We start from the raw sequence: 17955 nt of genomic DNA on the forward strand, positions 1-17955 counted from the left end.
TTATTAACATTGTAGTTAATTATGTAGGTTTTTTTGCAAAGTCCTTAACGTGTCTGAATTCATGCGCAGACAAGCTATGGATTTATAGCTGTTTATTTCGCTTTAGGTATGATTGGAGGTACATGGATATCAAGTTATCGGCAGAAGAGGTTTTGCAGAGACAAGAGGGTGTATGCAAAGATTACTGCAAACTTTTTTCAGAAATGTGCAGGTAAAATATCAGTCATTTGATGCTTTTTTTTTTTTTTTTTTTTTGACGTATACGTTGTATTTTGATCTCAATATTGTGAGTCATTTTAATTTTAGGATAGCTGGAATTCGTGTCAAAACACTAAACGGTTTCGCCAAAGGTTATGATTACCGGCCAGGCCATCAATTCGTTCCTGGAGAAGACGTCACGCATGCTTGGAATGCAGTCTTTATTTTTGGTGCTTGGCGTTTCATTGACACAACGTGGGGAACAGGTACGATACAATAGATTCCAACTTCGTTACTCACTAATTCAGGTTTTTCACTAAATTTGTAAATGGTATCGGACTTGAATGTAAGCGCAGCATTTATTTAAAGAACGCTGAGTAAATTACAGTAAAATTCTATAATCAATGTTTTTAACTATTAATAAATTTTTTTGTTTCAAAATCTTTTAAATTATGGAACTTTACTGTATTTTTAGGAACTAACGATTTTACTGAAACATCGTTTAAGTATACATTAATTTTTATATTAATTTGATCAAGTATGAAAATCGACGTACAACTGGGAGGGACGTATGAAAATGGCACTGTTAGGAGACTCCTCGCTTGCACCCTGATCATATTGTGAGACGTGATATGGAACACATAGATGCAGAACTAAATCAAAATGTCTAGAGACGAACTTTATTGATGTCAGCCATCTACACGCATGGCGCAGAGTTGCGCTTCCACAAATACAAAAAAAAAGTAAACGACCTGTCAACACAATATATTATTTTATCTGGTGCCACCTGCCAGATAAATTGCTTTAGAACAAAATTTGCATAAATCACAATAAATAAAGAATTGAATAATTAAAAACAGAAAACAGTTCAAAGTTCCTTTCTGATCCGTTTCACAACAGGCATTGAAGATAATATATGAATGAGAGAGATTACTGTACCATATTACTGTACGACCATAAAAAAGTCAAACAAAAAATACTATTCGAACCCAAAAGGGGTAAAAAAATATAAAAAATAAATTAAATAAAAAATAATATTGGAACAGAGCTGTCAAATAATACACAGCCGAGAATTCAGTTCATTTTCTTTTCAATGAAAGGTTTTATTATAAAATTCAGTTCGTTTTTATATTTCTTTCCATTGAATAAAAACTGGAGGAACACAGACGCTCGAACCGACTGAAAGTATGCACTGATGTGGACTTTAAGCACTCATGTGTCGAAAATTTGGCAGAAAATATGACGGAAGTACGTGACTTCGCAGTAGAAAGAGTACCGTCAAATATGTTTTTCAAAAAAGAAAATCGAATTTCAGTACACGTAAAGTGAAAATCAGAGATACGTGAGTAGTGCTGTAACCAGTAGAGGAAGAATAACAAAATACTTTAGGGTCCCAAAGGTTTGATATTCTGTTACATCGAAAAATCATTTTTTTCCTACGATGAATTTAGTTATATATTGTTCCATTGAAGTGAGTATTATAAAAGTACTAACATGTCCGAAAACATTAGGTGCTTTAAGGGAAATTAACATATTGTAACGGATTCGGTGCGGCTTCCAACTTTCTTGAAAGGATGACACAGTTCTTGATAAAAACACAGGAGCTTTATTTACTCTATGTACAGGAGAAATCGTGAACAACTGCTAAATTAATCATCAGCAATTAAGCAAATATCACTCAACACCGTAAACTCAACGTTTACACACGTATTTACTTCCAAATACGAAAACAACACAGCGAAATGCCTCGCTATAAACAGAGCAAATACGCTCTCAGTTCGAAATCTCAATCGAAACTCCCCTCTTTATCCAGCGTAACGGTTTATATACACACCGAAAAGAAATCTGTCAAATATTCCACACGCTTCTGGAAAATAGTAGACCGTTATCAAATTTTATCAATGAACAAAAAGGAAATAGGGGGTCGTATACTTTAGCCATATGAAAAGGGGTTGTATATTCATTACGGGAAACTATTTACAGGTTACGTTACTACAATAATTACTATTTACAGGATTTGTAACAATATGTGCGCATGAGATCTTTCCGAAAAATGGTTAGTGCACGAAATGTATAACAAGTATATTGCTTTGTAAAAAAAATCTTAAACCTGAAGTAGAAAGTAAACTGGAGGGAAAAAATCCTTTATTTATCTCCATCTTTCACACTTTCACGTGCGTAAATCAGGTTGAATTTTTAAATAGAAACCTATTTTTCAAATCATCTTTTGTCAGATAATAACTAACTTTCATGAAATACTCCACCAGCTTAGTCACTCCAGCCGAGGACTGCAGTTTCGTGCTTATTAGAACTCATCAGCTTGGCATAGGAAGTGACTGAACTGGAGATGGAAAACCTCTTAAGAAAGCCTGGTAGCTAATGTACATTAGCAACCAGTTTGCTTGGCACTCTTGGCTTTCTTAAGAGGTTTTCCATCTCCTGCTCAGTCGCTTCCTATGCCGGGCTGATGAGTGCTAATAATGACTGAGCTGGTGGAGTATTTCATGTATTTCTGCCTTAGCCCTGGCTATAGAGCGGTAACCTACTGAAAATAACTAACTTTGCATTATTGGCACGACGCTCTAACAAACCTCCGCGCTCGTAAAATACGAGCCAATGGGTCTGCATTTCGGGCTAGAAATGCAGCCCCATACATACATTGAAGCAATGCATAATAAAAAATCAGAATAAAACATTTTTTCTTCGACAAAACAGCCAACATGTGAATTGTCTCCTATTTTTCACCCAAAGCGTTGAAAAATCTTTAAAATAATGCCTTAATTGTGAATTTTTGTGAAGTATCGAGGAATATATGGTGTTCTCACAACAAAAAAAAACCGTTTGCGAAGTAATATATCGTCGCCTCAGAGCAACAGTAGGATATCTTAGTGTTATTCTTGGGTTTAGATGTCTTAGTGTTGCTCTGAGGCAACGACCAGTGTAAAGCATTCACGCAAGACTTAAGGAATTCAAGAACCTGGTTTTTAAAGTAGTTTTTTGAATAACAGCAACAATGTGATTTGTGTTTGTTTATTTTTCATTGACAGTGGTGGTTTTTTTTAAATTTTTTTAATGATATCTTACTTCTAAACTTTAATAAAGTATTATGGATGGTGCGTACTCACAAAAAACACCTACATATATAAAAATTGAAGTTTATTTGCGTATATGTGTATGTGTATGTTCCTTATACAAATCCATAGTTGGCGTCGGATCTTGGACCAAATTTGGCACAGAGGCTCTTTGATGCTCAGGAATTCACATAGGCGGATTTTAAATCTCTAATGAAGGTTTTTTATTATACAATTACACAGTTTGCGCCGGATATTTGCCAGATTTGACAGAGGTTCTTTGTTGCTCAGAACTGTCATGGGGAGGGGGGGTTGCCTCTCTATGAGGGGTAAGAACCCCCGCCCCCCATATTAGGGATTTTTGTGAAATCTGGTACTGAAGCCCTTCACATAGGGGTTTGTTCCCCTTATATAGCGGTTGGGGTGCTACTCCCCTTGGGAGGAACATCTTTAAGAGGGGTTTCTCCATAAAATCGGCTAAGCGGGGATGCTTGCTCCTATTAATAACTTAGGACTTTAGACTGAAGTTTTTGACTAAAAATAATCCAAAGCGGTCTAAAACTAAACTTGCAGTCCCAAAATTGCTCTTTTCTACACGCTGACAAGGAATTCTGCACTTTTTTTTTCTTTCTTTCTTTCTTTTGCCGTTTTTAGGGGGTCCGGGACAAAAAATCGTCAATTTTTTATATCATTAAAAAAAATCCGTTTTTTTTTTCTGCTGAAAAAAGGCAGTTTGAACCTTGTTTCTATCTCAATTAGAACGGAAGATGTAATTATTTTTATTGCTTGCATTTAACTAATATTATTTTAACTTTAAAACTTTGTGTGAACGCGTTTTTCTCCATGATTCAATTTTTCCCGATTTTTTGCATTCAAACTCTTATTTGTCAAGAACTTATAAAGGTAAAGTAATGACACTAGGAGAACATGTTATACAAACAATTTACTGGAATTTCATTCGGCAAATTTTAAAAAAATGTTTACTTCAAAAAATGTGATTTTTTTTTTTTTTTTTTGAAAAAAAAAATCTTAGAATTTTTCGAAATTTTCGTTCAAATATTTTTTTTAATTAATATTTTTTCAATTGCCGAATAAAAATTAAAGCTTAGGTATTTGTATTTAGATTTATGAAAAAAAATTGAAATTTGACCAAGAATATTTTGAGTTTTAGCGATTTAAAGCGACCCTATTTTTTTTTTTTCTTAAAATTAATGAAATGTATTTTTTTTTTCATTTTTATGTTAAGATTTTACTTATTTAATAGATGGTAAATCAGTGCAAAAAATGTCAAAACTCTGAACTGTTTTTTTTTTTTTTTTTTTTTTTTTTCAAAATGTGTCCCAGACCCCCTTAAAATAAAGTTTCTATGAAATAAACTTTTCCCAACATAGCGTATGCAACATGCAAAAGTTCTGGTTTGGAATGCCATTGCATTCCATGGCAAATGCAGAAATCCACTCAACCTGAATCCCATGACGAAATCAATGGCACCAGTTGTCTCGCGACTCATCATTTAAACTTTTTGAATAATCGAAACAGTTGGGGGAAGAGTTGTGAAAAGTGGCGCTCGTATCGGTGTCTTTAAATCAGTCGACGATCGGTTTAATCAATGGGCCGGTGTTGTTTCGGTCGTCATGACCACTCCGAAATCAATGTTTTGCAATTGAGCCTTCGCTGGCCCAGCCAACCATTTCTCTTTGGAATCGATATTCAGCGATTGTGAATACCACTCGGGACTTTCATGAAACTTTGGGTTTCCGATCTTTTAAGCTCGCGAACATTCCCGGCCAATTTGAAACGCGAAAGAAAACGCTTTGCGCTACCGATAATCGATACTGGACATAGAATGCATGTTTTTCGTGTCCCAAAATTGACGTTTGGCGCGCTATATTTTATTATTTTTTATGCTATTTCATTTATTACTGCCTTTCTACATTTTTACACAAGAAAATTAATGGTATTCTTGAGGAAATAGTCGATATTGTAAACATATGTATTATTCAAATACGCATTTTTTAAAAATAAAATATAAATACGTTAGCAAGTGTCATCTGATAGCAACAAAATATGTGCTCTCATTATTAAAAACACGAAAATGAGTTTAATAAAATATTTATTCATTGCTTTTAATACAGTAAAAAACTTTCATTGGCAGTGTAAATAAAAAGATAAACTTTGATTTAGAGTAGAAAGTTTAAGAATTCAAATCTTTGAGTTTCTCAAACTATATAAGAAAGTGCAGATAAGGGAGAGTGACACACGTGGTACAGTGAGACATGCGGGATTATTTCTATACTAATTCAAATGCCAAAAACTAATAAGCGCACCATACTTTAGTTAACCTGTATGGCAACACCATGGAGACTAGCCGCTGCAACATTTCATCTTGTATGCGAACTGAAGTCCTTTTATTTTTTATTTTATTTTATTTTATTTATTTATTTATTTATTTTTATTTATTTATTTTTTTTTTTTTTGCTACAGTTTAGCTACATTTTTGATTTTTTGACTTTGAGGCATGAATTATTATTCAATATTCAGTATCAGTGTATCGATTTGAAGTGGAAACTTTCTAAATTAAGTGCATGTACTTTTCTATATTTGATACTTACATTTGGTGCAACTTTTTGACTCATGATTTAAAATTTCTGCTTTGGGGAGTACATTCGAACACGTTGATAGGGGTACAGTGGGACAGTGTCCTATTGCATCTCCAAAATACCCCTCTATAACCCCTCTCTGTGTGTACGCATGTGGGTTCTTAAATTGGCGAATGAAAAGTTTGCATTCCGATATTTAGACAAAACTCTAAGGCTTCCTTAAACACTGTCAAACCTTACTGGATGGACTATAAGAGACATTTCTGGTTAATTTCTTGATCTGTTAGGATGAACCGCGTATTATGCTACGAATCGACATTAAAATCGCTTTCTTAGAAACATTACAACGCTGTCTTTTTATTAATTAAGCCAGGCCGTTATCAAGGTTAACTTTCTAGTAGTAGTCACTTTCCTATTCATAATTCATGATCTTACGTAAGCCTTTATTTAATGACTTTGAAAAAAAAAAAAAAACATTTTTTTAATTACCCATTATAAATTTAGACTGGCTGTAGTTCTAAACTAAAGTTAACTTTGAGTAAAAATATCACAACGTGTATACATGTACAAATAAGAGCAATTAAAAAGAATTAAAAAAAAAAAAATAAACTCTGCAAACAGCTGTTACGGGGTTATAAAACCAAACACCGCATTTTTTCTCGTTCACTTATCCGTCGTTTGACTTCTACGCACCTCTTTTTTACGCACTTGTAAATAAAAGATTGTTTTTGTAATACTAAAGTATGAAATCATATTTATTTTTAAATATTGCTTACTTACTTCCCATATTACTTATATTTTTTACGAATATAAAAACTCAATGTCAGAACTACTGGTTTAAATTTAAACACTTTTTGTGGCATAATTTATCATTTCAGCTTCATTATATTTACCTTTAATGATGCATTGTAACTATTTATAATTAAAATTTTCAAATTGAAAACTTGCCCTTCAAAGATTCAAGAAGGTGCCATCTGTTTCACAAAATCGTCCTTCCATTTAACTCCGTTCATCTGACGCCTCTAATCACGCAAAGCGCGAGACGCGTTAAATTAGCAATTTCTTTTCGGAAAAGGCAATAATAGTAATGAAACGATTTTCTTGTTGACATTCCCCAGGGGCGAGTTCCCAACACTTTTGGGCAGCTGCGAGTGCATTTTTCCAATTATTAATGCCTTTCGTCTGCTTCCGGGTGCTGACCGTAAACTCCCATTTTGCAAATTAGCTTGGGAGTAGGAATAATAGATAGTTACGTGTCTAGTTATTGAAAACAAGATTCCGAGATGTTTCGCTGGTTCTTTTACCCGATTTCTATTTCTTTCTTCCTTCAAGACAAAAATAATCTTATTTTAATCTCGAACGATAGTGTTCATATGGTATATTTTTCACGCAAATAATGCATGCATATTTAATAAACGTTATAAATATTTATACATTTATTAATACACATTAACGGGAACGCGTACTTCATACGATTAAATGATTTATTTTCAGCTTTTAATTGTTCAAACTCTGCTTCACAGCATTAATCTTTTTTTTTTTTTTTTTTCACTTTCTCTACGTTATGCGTGGTGACTATGTGAAATGTTTCACTTGCAATAACTAAAAAAGTTTGAATGTACCGCAACACACGTGATGAGATACATGGTAGATATAGTGTTGTTAGAGATCATGTGAAAACATTCTTCATTAATGTGCGATGATGTTTGACGAACTTTTACACTTCTCTTGTCTTTCATTATGCTGGGCATTGCACATTACAATATATCAAAAACTTGACACTCGATAAACACAAATGCCGGCTGAGATACAGGTTTCAATTCCGTCCCATTAAAAGCACCTAACCGCATAGCCTCCGTAACTCTTAGGTAGAAGCTACGCTTTGAATGCCGGAGGTCGTGTGTTCGATTCTCAGCGAAACCCTGGACGTTATATCCTCTATTTGTGCTGTAAACCTGTCTAGTGTTGTCCCACATGTTAATAAAATAAGTCCAACCTCATGAGGCAATAACACGCATTATTTTCACAGTGGTTAATAACTTTGACACGAAAACAACAGCACCTACCCTATTCATGAACATTTTATGAAATACTTGGATTTCTCTAAAACTCGCTTCACAGTTCAGCACTACTTCGATCTCCTAACAAGCTTTCTCTTGCCTTTTCGTTTTCTTTAACCATTTTTTTTTTTAAGTTTGTTTTTTAATACCACAAGAGATCTCTGTGCATAACTGATTGCTAAAAGCCGTCAGTTTATCTTAATTTGCTTGTTGAAACAAAATACAGTTGAGCGGAAAAGAAACCAACAGATTGCTTTTTAGAAAAAAATCCTTTGAGTTACGGCAGGAAAAAAATATCATCGGAAAAGAAAATAAAGATAGCTATATAGGAAAACAAGAAAGCGCTCAATTTCTCAGCGAAATTGGTAGCAATTTATATTTTTTTTTTCTTTTTCGCTGCACCGATACTTTTTCTTTTAGTTTCGCTTTAATTCCAAATGCTGTGTAATGAAACAAATGCTTAAAATATCGCTTCAATGCTCGATTAAGGAGAAGAGATATGGTTGATGGGCGCATCGCCGTTTGTTCTGAACTGGCTTAGAAGAGAGGAAGACTTGGATGGAATGGAGTTTAAAGCTATAAAACTGAAGAACAGCTTAAGTTATTAATATTTTATTTGATTACGTTCTTCTAATGTTATTGTAAAAATTAGCTAAAATTAAGAGTAGGAAAGTAACTTTTAGGATTTAGAAGAAAATGTCACGGCTTAAAAAAAAATTAGATATGTCAATGTGCCTTTGCATATTCAATGGTTATACATCAATGACTTTTTTTCTCTGTCAAGCATCTTCAGTTTCAATAATAGAACGTAGTAAAATATTTACGTCACTAATTTTTCTTTCGATAACCTATTTACATTTTTCCTACCTACCAAAGTAATTGCGTACGGTACTGTTGTATTCATACAAGTAAATGATGCAAAAATCATTGAAATTTTTCCTACATCAATTTGCTAAACTTTGTGGAATAGTGCACAAGAAATACAATGTTGGGGTTGCATACACCTCACCACTTACGTTCTAAAAGCGATGTAAACAAATCAACATTTTTTTGGAGAGAGAGGGAGGGAATTTTACAAACCTTATGTTCTGTTTCCTTTTTACATTTTTTTTTTTTTTTTTTTTTTTTGTATTCTTTTCAATCTTGCTCAGTAAAAAAGCGCTCTCAAGAAAGCGAAATTAAACGATACAGTAATAAGTGGGAGATTTTTTAAGCTAATAAATAAAGATCAGGAAATTCAAGGAAAATATATTTTAAAAGTCAATTACATATTGTCAACTGTCCATTAAAGCCACAAAACCAAATAAATCAGCAGAAAAATCCATTCGAAACTCTTTTTTTAAAAAAAAGTGACTATTGCATTTATAAGACTATTTTTCTCCGACTCATATGATAGAAAATTAATGAGATGAATTTCAAGCAACTAATATTTCTCACATGAAATATGTTTCATGCACTACATTTTTAGACAGGCAGTGTTGCAAAAATAAATGTAAACAATTTCAAAATGGTTTCGTTTCATTAAAGATCCCAGTATTCTTAAAATTTCCAGTTTCATACTGACAATTCCCGGGTTTATTCCCACATCTCAAAGTTCCTGGGATTTATGCATCTATAGTTAACAGCATTAAATTCATTGAAAATGTATATAATATATTTTTTAGCAGACTCGCTACTCAAATTGAGCGTTTTTTTACAAGCAGTTTCTTGCGATTATTCTTCAGAAAAGAAAAAACCCTAGCAAATGTATTTTTCAGTAAATAAAATAAATGCATGATATATTTTATTTTAAATTGTCAGTAAAAATATTATTAAAAAAAATGAAAAACAAATTCCTATAACAGAAAAAAAAACAGCTGTAGTCTGTACCTTTTAATCATAGAATCATAAATGGGATGCGTAGCTATTTTTTTTCATTAAACAATTATGTACCTTAATCATTTGAAAAAAAATGAAAGAATTCATTAGGAAAATATGCACGAAATTTCAGCATAACATCAATTACGAATGCTATCAATATTTAACTGCCAAATTTTATGTACCCTTGAAAAACATTCCCACACAAAAGTATGTCTCAGTGAGCAATTTGTAGTTGTCACAAGAGTCATTTGACTTCAATGGCAACCGTCCAACACACAAGTAAAAACCTCATTTACTAACGGAAAAGAATAAATTTCGAGTTCCTTTCGTATTCAACTCAAGCCAAAAAGTGATTTCTTTTTCAAAAACATAAATCTTGTACATGATATTATAGATATGTCCTATTTAAACTAAAAGGCCATCTAATCGCATAAATTTAATCTTTCGAAATGCAAATTAGCCATTCTTGAAAATTTTATGATTAAAAAAAATCTTTCTTTTATATTTACAGCCCTGTTCTTGTTTCAGATAATTGCTTTTGGAAATGATTATTTTTAAGACATAAAAAGTAATTGATGTCATGTATTACAGCATAATGATGTGATTATCGTTACATGATATTTAAATACAATTTTGAACTTTAATTTTTAAAGAATTCTTAAATGATAAGTAACAGATTTTTGTCGATTCTTTATTCGATATTCATCCGAACCTGTTTTTTTGTGCGATTTTTTTTTTTTTTTTTTTTTTTTTTTTTTTTTTTTGTGCGGTATATGAAAATTGTTTTAAAAATAATTTCCTCTCGTTTTATAAATGAGTGCAAGGTAGTATCTTTAAGTGACGACAGGGGCATCCCAATGGGAAGTCACTGTGACCTCTCAAAAATTTCCTTATTCAGGAAATTTTTTGTGAGTCGGCAAAATTATCATCAATTGGTTTATTTTGATTTCGTTTAAATATAACATTTTGGGTTATTTTCTACGTGATATTTTTTTATGCGGTCCCTATCCACCGCATCAAAACAGGTTTGGGTGTATCTGTACCTCAGAGTCAGAAAGACGGTACATGATGATAATTTTACAGAAGATAGGAAAAACTTTTTTCTGCCGCATGCAAATTGAAAAAGATTCTTTTTACTTCCTTTTACAAAAAAGGAAGTATTGTATTCGCGAAAAAAAAATTTTCACTCAAAAATCGACCTTAATTTCCATTTTGCTCACCTCCGAATGAAAGTAGAGTTTTTTTTTTTTTTTTTTTTTTCGACCCGACCACACGTGCATATACCTAAGAACGTATAGACGGCCGAAATATCCATTTTGACGATTCCCGAGTTAATTACAACGAGTTTTCTCGTGACGTCTGTATGTATGTATGTGCGTATTTACGTATGTGCGTATGTATGTCGCATAACTCAAGAACGGTATGTCCTAGAAAGTTGAAATTTGGTACTTAGACTCCTAGTGGGGCCTAGTTGTGCACCTTCCCTTTTGGTTGCGTTCGGATGCTCCTAAGGGGGTTTTTTGCCCCTTTTTGGGGGGTTATCATTATTAATTTCGATGTAAACTCAAGTGGTGTTATAATATGGCGGACACTAGGCAGTATATCGCCAGTCTTTTGGTCGCCAAGTTTTCTCGCCAACTTGGCAACAAAATTGGGATTTTTTTTTAAATCTGGTTTTAATTCGTTAACTGTTGGTGATATTTAGAGAGTTAACTATTGAATCACATTAAAATTGCCAATAGTGTGGAAATAACATTAAATTGGTGTAAAAGGAAGTCATGTGATGCACACATTAGCTCGTTTAAAAATTACGTACATATGGCTCGATGCGGAATAAGCTTCTACATGCAATGCACTAATAAACGGAAATCGCAATTTTTAGACTTACGTCAGTCTGGCTCTGAGCTACAGATATTTTCTATTTTGTTCCAACACATCATTTAGGGGACGTGTAAGGGGATGTCCCTAAATGATGTCAAACTCATTTTCATCATTTTTGACTTCTTCCCTCTCTTTTGTCACAAAGCGTCACACTGTACCTTACCCCTTGTGACCCCTTGTCACATGTCACACTATTTTTTATAAACATATTCTGTAAAAATGAATGATGTCACACTCCTTGTTACTTCCTCCCTCTGTCTTGTCACAAACTCTCATAATTTTACGAGCCCCCATCCCCCTTAAAGCATGTGGACAGCCTTTAAGAATATTTTCATTACACAATGCTTGTTATGAGAATGTATCCCTCCAAGAGCTTTTATCTAGTTAATTTTTAGAGTAGTACCCGATGAAACTATTTTACATCCAATAAGAAACCATATTTTGCGTTTGAAGGCCATGGCAATGTAAATAAATGTGTGATATTGGTATGTTTATGTATAATAGACGAAGTGTAAATCTGCCTGTATTTTGCGTAAGAGCAAAAGAGTTTTATCTTTGTAATATTCAGCAAACATTTCTCGCTTGCATTTTATATGCAACTTCTACACCAACGTTAAAACAAAAAAAATTAAGTGTTCATGAAACGTAAGCTTCTTTCACATCAAAAATTTATATTTTGTTTCATCTTTATTATTAGAAATTAAATAATGAAAGCATTTCCATTCACGTTAATCCCACGATGAAAGGTTTACTTGGCGATTTATTTAAAGTTCATTTCGTTTCAGGTATTTTTCTTTAATTAAACAAAACGTGCTGTTTTTTTTTTTTTTTTTTTTTAATTGCGCGTGTGTGTACATTCCTTTGTGTTTAATTGTATTCAATCTTTGGTTGTGTTTTCACTGAATAATATGAAATGCAAATGAAATGGGCAGGAAACATTGAATTACCTTCATTTTCTTCTCATTTTAACCAATAAAGAAACGTGCACCATTTTGCTATCGATGAAATACTTAATCACAATTCATTGTAGTTAGCATTTTATTGGAGCCATAAATCGATGGACTTTTTCGGTCAATTATCTTTAACACAGGTGAGACGACGTGATAAAAATTGTACTTTATAAGATAGAATATCGATAAGTGTCACGAGTGACAGGATTTGCCTATACAAAAGTCTGGCTTGTTTACATTCTATAAAAGTTTTGCTAAGTACTTATCATCACTGTTGTACAACTAATGCAATTTATGGTAATGATTTGGCGTAAAAAATTAATATAAAGAGCATTGCAAGTTTTGCAAAACAGATTATTATTAGTATTAGGACTTACCCTCTAAGTGAAACTTTCTTTTAATAACCATAACATTTATGTAAAAGTTAACAATATAGGATTTACTTTATAATTCGCATTATCATATTCAATTTAGACTGTTTTTTCTCACACTTTCTAAGTTAAAACCATTGTTATAGGCTACACCGATCACACGGGAAAGTTCCAACAGAAATTGAACGAGCATTTCTTTTTAACGGACCCAGAAGTCATGATCTGGACACATTATCCATATGATGAGATGGAGAATAATTACAGCAGGTAAGGATCAATACTTATTCATCCAATTATTTTATATCTGGGAGTTTGATTTGTTGAGAATATTAAATGATTATCATGCCGTGGATCGAAAACACATTTATTAATGTTGAAGAAACTATCTACATAAACAATGACAAAAAAAATGTAATACTTAATAACCAAAGAACCAAAGCAGAGTAAGCACAGACTATTTATAGTTTTAGTCCAGGATTAGTAAGTTCAGCAATTAATATGCTTCTAATGTAAATCAACCAATGAGAAATAAATAAATAAAATATAGACAAAAGAAAAGGATTAACTTAAGAAAATTTAGGACCTCAGAGAGAGCTTCAAGTAAGCCTTGACCAATAGCAAAACGTTATTGAATCAAGTTTACTTTAACCAATTAAAGTGCGATTATAGATATTTCAACATGATTTTCTACCAAACTGGAAGTAATTCTGAAATAGAGCCGAGTGGTTTTGATACGTCTAACGGTCCTAAATTTCTATAGAGAAAACAACTACGCTGCTATACTGAAAACAGTAAAACATTAACTGGCAATGACTCAAGATTAATACAAGCTAGACCGTAGTGAACCGTGATAGAATGTATAGAGTAACGGCACCAGTAACAGACATGCTTAAGACATCGCTCTAAAGCCTTATTATATTCAAATGAACATGAAACACCAGCTGACCTCGTGGTAGCTGTTCAGAACCTTCCACCACTGTCTTGTAAATACCAACTGGTTCATTAAATTCCCTCTGATAACACGAGATGGTTGCACCGTATTCATGGGCCACAGCCACATCAGTTTAACCCGCCTAAAATTCTTATAATTTAAAAGTTATGACTGTTACTGGACCCTTGTCCGTAACTGGTGCCGTTACCCCATATTCGGAAAGATAAAGCACACTCGAGAAACGCCCCTAGTGAAGATTAAAGTACCCCTTGTCTGTTACTGGTGCCGTTACCCCCATATTCAGAAAGATAAAGCACACTCGAGAAACGCCCGTAGTGAAGATTAAAGTACCCCTTGTCTGTTACTGGTGCCGTTACCCCATATTCGGAAAGATAAAACACACTCGAGAAACGCCCATAGTGAAGATTAAAGTACCCCTTGTCTGTTACTGGTGCCGTTACCCCATATTCGGAAAGATAAAGCACACTCGTGAAACGCCCATAGTGAAGATTAAAGTAAGAAATAAAGAGCGGTAGAAAACTTCATCACCAGTGACGTCTTGCGATATGGTACCAAACATAGCACATATAATAATTCCTCCTCTTACTAATTGATGGCTCCAAGAAGAAATGAATTCTGTCAAACTCGAGCCTTTTCTTGACAGAGTCTAACTGTACATAGAGTTTCCGTCAAAAAGTCACCTGACCTTGAGAAAGTTCATTTTTTCTTGGAGAGAATTACCACATTTGCATGAATCCGAACGTTGTTTTTCTATGTTACTAGAGAAGGAAACCAACTTTCATCAGCCCCATTTCAACAAATGAAACTATTCACTCAATCTTCCACCAGAAGTCATCTTCTCAGAACAAAAGAATACTTCGGTTGTTTATTTGCGGCGTTGCATTATGAAAGTACGCAGTAAAAGATTAAATATATGTTTTCAATTGAAATAGAAATGTTATACTTAATGACAAAAGTCAATATAAAATGTATGGAATGAAATGCACGAAATCATTCTATTATATATTATTTCAAATTAAAAAATTTTCCACAACTGAGATATATACTATATTTACTCCTCCCTCTCTATCTGTTAAACAAGTGAAGTTCAGTGACGATTTAAATCGTGAATGCGTCACATCCAAACGAATAAAGTAGACGCTATACAAAAAGAATGCGTCACACTCCACTCGAGGGGAAGTTCTGTCACTGCTTTTATCCTTCGCACAATCAATAAATCTTCATTGTGCAAACAATCTAGAGCAAATAAAGAAATCACCGACTTCCCGAGATTAGTTGTTTGAATTCTTTTCAGAGAGATTTATTTTTAAAGTTCTAAAAATGCCAAAAAAGAACTTTAAGAAGGTTGGGTAACTTTAGGAAAACTTATTTCCATAGAAATAAATGTTCTTAACGATTTCAAAAGGTGCGTTTCAAACGAAAGTTTTCTTTGGATGTAGCACATGATTAGTTCTTAGAAAGAAACTTAAAAAAAATATGTTTCAAAATCAGAGTAACACACACACACACACACATATATATATATATATATATATATATATATATATATATATATATATATATATATATATATATATATATATATATATATATATATATATATATATATATATATATATATATATATATATATATATATATGGCCGTGGGCAGGTAAAGGGCAGTAACTGCAGTAAAATTTTCATTTTCATTCAACACTAAATTTTTCTCTTTTTTTTGTCATATATTAAACGCTGGTTTTATTGTACAAACTTCCTTATTTGGTTTGCGCTAAAAAAAATCGCGGAAAAAACGTTCAATTCCAACATTTCCCTAATGTTAGTATTGAACCCAATACGCGTTTATTCAAATATCTCTAAAACTTATTTCTGCAGATACAGCCGTTTACCTGCCCACGGCAGTATATACGTTGTAACTAGTGTTATATGATACATTGTCATTTTTTTCCTAACTAATACATAAACTTAAAATAAGAAAGAACTAAAATACTTAGAAATATTATTCAGCAATAGAAATCACTCCTAGCTTTTCAGTTCTCTTTTTAATTTTTAAGTGAAAATGAAACATACCATCACTAGCGAAAAACACTTTTTATCTGAACTTGGGATAAAATCACATGTTTTCTTTGGTTCTCTGCAAGAGAAATCAATGCAAGATACGAGGGTCAGTCAAAACGTTAGGAGCACTGCTCCAGAAAACAAAACAGGATAGAAATTTTTCTATAACTTTATTGGTATCTTGAAGTTCCATTCAAAATCTACTTTTCAACGTATTCACCTCCGTTATTTAAGCATTTGTCAAGGCCTGGTACAAGTTTTTCGATGCCTTCTGTAAAAAAATCCCCTCCAATATCCCATAATTATTGTTGGGTTGCAGCTTTCACTTCGTCCTCCGACCGGTATGATCGCTTTGAAAGTTCTTGTTTCATGGGACCAAAAATATGAAAGTCAGGAGATGAAAAGTCTGGGCTATAAGGAGGATGATCCCACACTTCCCACCTTGCAGTTGATGGTCTTCCCTCGCGCTCTTATTAGTCGTCAATATCTGTACGTCCATTCTCAAACATGTTGCACCATTTTTCACTAGCGTAACATGACATTGCATTTTCACCATACACTTCATGCAACTGCATATAAATTTCATTGCAGTTGCACCTTTTTGAGATCAAAAAACTGATATTTTCACGCATTTCCAATTTGGACGCTACTTACAGCTGTCGAGACATATTTGCGATTGATTGTCAGAAAAACTAAACTTGCCTCGGAGAAGCCGCTACGTCATACGATAAAGGTACATATCTGAAGTGTTGCCACACAGTGTTATCAAAATAGTCTTAGACGGAACATATTTACGAAGTGCTGCAACTTACTTTCTGACTAACCTACGTACTTTATTTTGTTAAAATGTACGCCACGAAATTCAAGCTACATTTTTCGTGTTGAGAAAGTTGGTGGTTAATTAACCCCCCATTTCCCTGACATTGCCATTTTATTACGGGCCATATTATACGTCATTTTATTACTTTTAATAAGCGCCATGAAAAATATTGATCCGAGGTATTTGAAAACTGTGGAGAGTAAGATCTAAATTTAAACCCTAGACGTACAATGACTTTTCGGATAAGCAACGGTGTGCAATGGCGGATGAAATGAATGACGAGGACTTTAGTTTACAATAGCACTTGAAATTAATCATGTCTCAGAGACATCACTCTACATAATATGAATAACGTATACAAGACGTCATTGTATGTTAACGAGTTAATTAGTGTCGTCAAGTTATTGCTAAGTGCCCATAACTGCAGGTTATTGTATTATTATGTTAATGGACTAAAAAATATTGTTATAAAAACTTTTGAGGTGTTGAAGACTTTTTGTTAAGCACCTAGAGTCAAAGGGTTGTAAGTGACAAAATTTAAAATTATGGGGAGAACTAGTACGATGGGTAAGACACTTTTTGTGTTTTGGGGGCAAGAAATTATAGTAGTAGCCCAGATAGGTGCTGTTGTATAGCGGGATTTGGAAGAAAAATTCAAAGAAATGTTTTGAACTTGGCTCAAATGTTTGGTTTTACCCAAAACTTTAAGTCCACTTATATGCCTTTACTTCTTAGCGGATCATATCAACTTATGATGAAAGAAATGCGTTGTTGTTTCAATTACTTCTAATTTAACTAAAAAAAAGTCTCTTTTTTATACGTTTTACCTAGATGTAATAGTTTTGTCCATTTTTTTAGCTCTGATTAGATAGTTTTCAAACTGTTTTGTTGCTATAATTTTGATTCTAACAATTTTCATTTTTGTTTGTTTTCAACCCTAAACTGATGAGATGGGGTGTCTTACATTACAGAAGAATTGAACTCTTGAATTTAATCGTGTTTTAATATCTACATATGAGGCAGTGAGAAACAAACCGATGTAATGGACCGATGTAACCGAAGTAACCGATGCTAAAATTAAAAATTTGGAAATAATCAGTACAAATAGTAGGAGAACCTCTCCTCTGTTTTAGGG

At 33.1% G+C, this 17955-nt stretch overlaps 1 protein-coding gene across 1 annotated transcript in view; it reads left to right on the forward strand.

The window, feature by feature from the left end:
• The window catches only part of LOC129219208 (kyphoscoliosis peptidase-like), an 84511-nt gene that overhangs the window by 56694 nt on the left and 9862 nt on the right, over positions 1 to 17955 (forward strand). The window contains exons 8-10 of the mRNA XM_054853533.1: positions 107 to 211; positions 307 to 464; positions 13138 to 13258. Of these exons, the coding sequence (XP_054709508.1) occupies positions 107 to 211; positions 307 to 464; positions 13138 to 13258 (384 nt within the window). The remainder of the gene's footprint in view (positions 1 to 106; positions 212 to 306; positions 465 to 13137; positions 13259 to 17955) is intronic.

The sequence above is a fragment of the Uloborus diversus genome, chromosome 3 (genome assembly GCF_026930045.1).
Source record: "Uloborus diversus isolate 005 chromosome 3, Udiv.v.3.1, whole genome shotgun sequence".
Classification (NCBI taxonomy): domain Eukaryota; kingdom Metazoa; phylum Arthropoda; class Arachnida; order Araneae; family Uloboridae; genus Uloborus; species Uloborus diversus.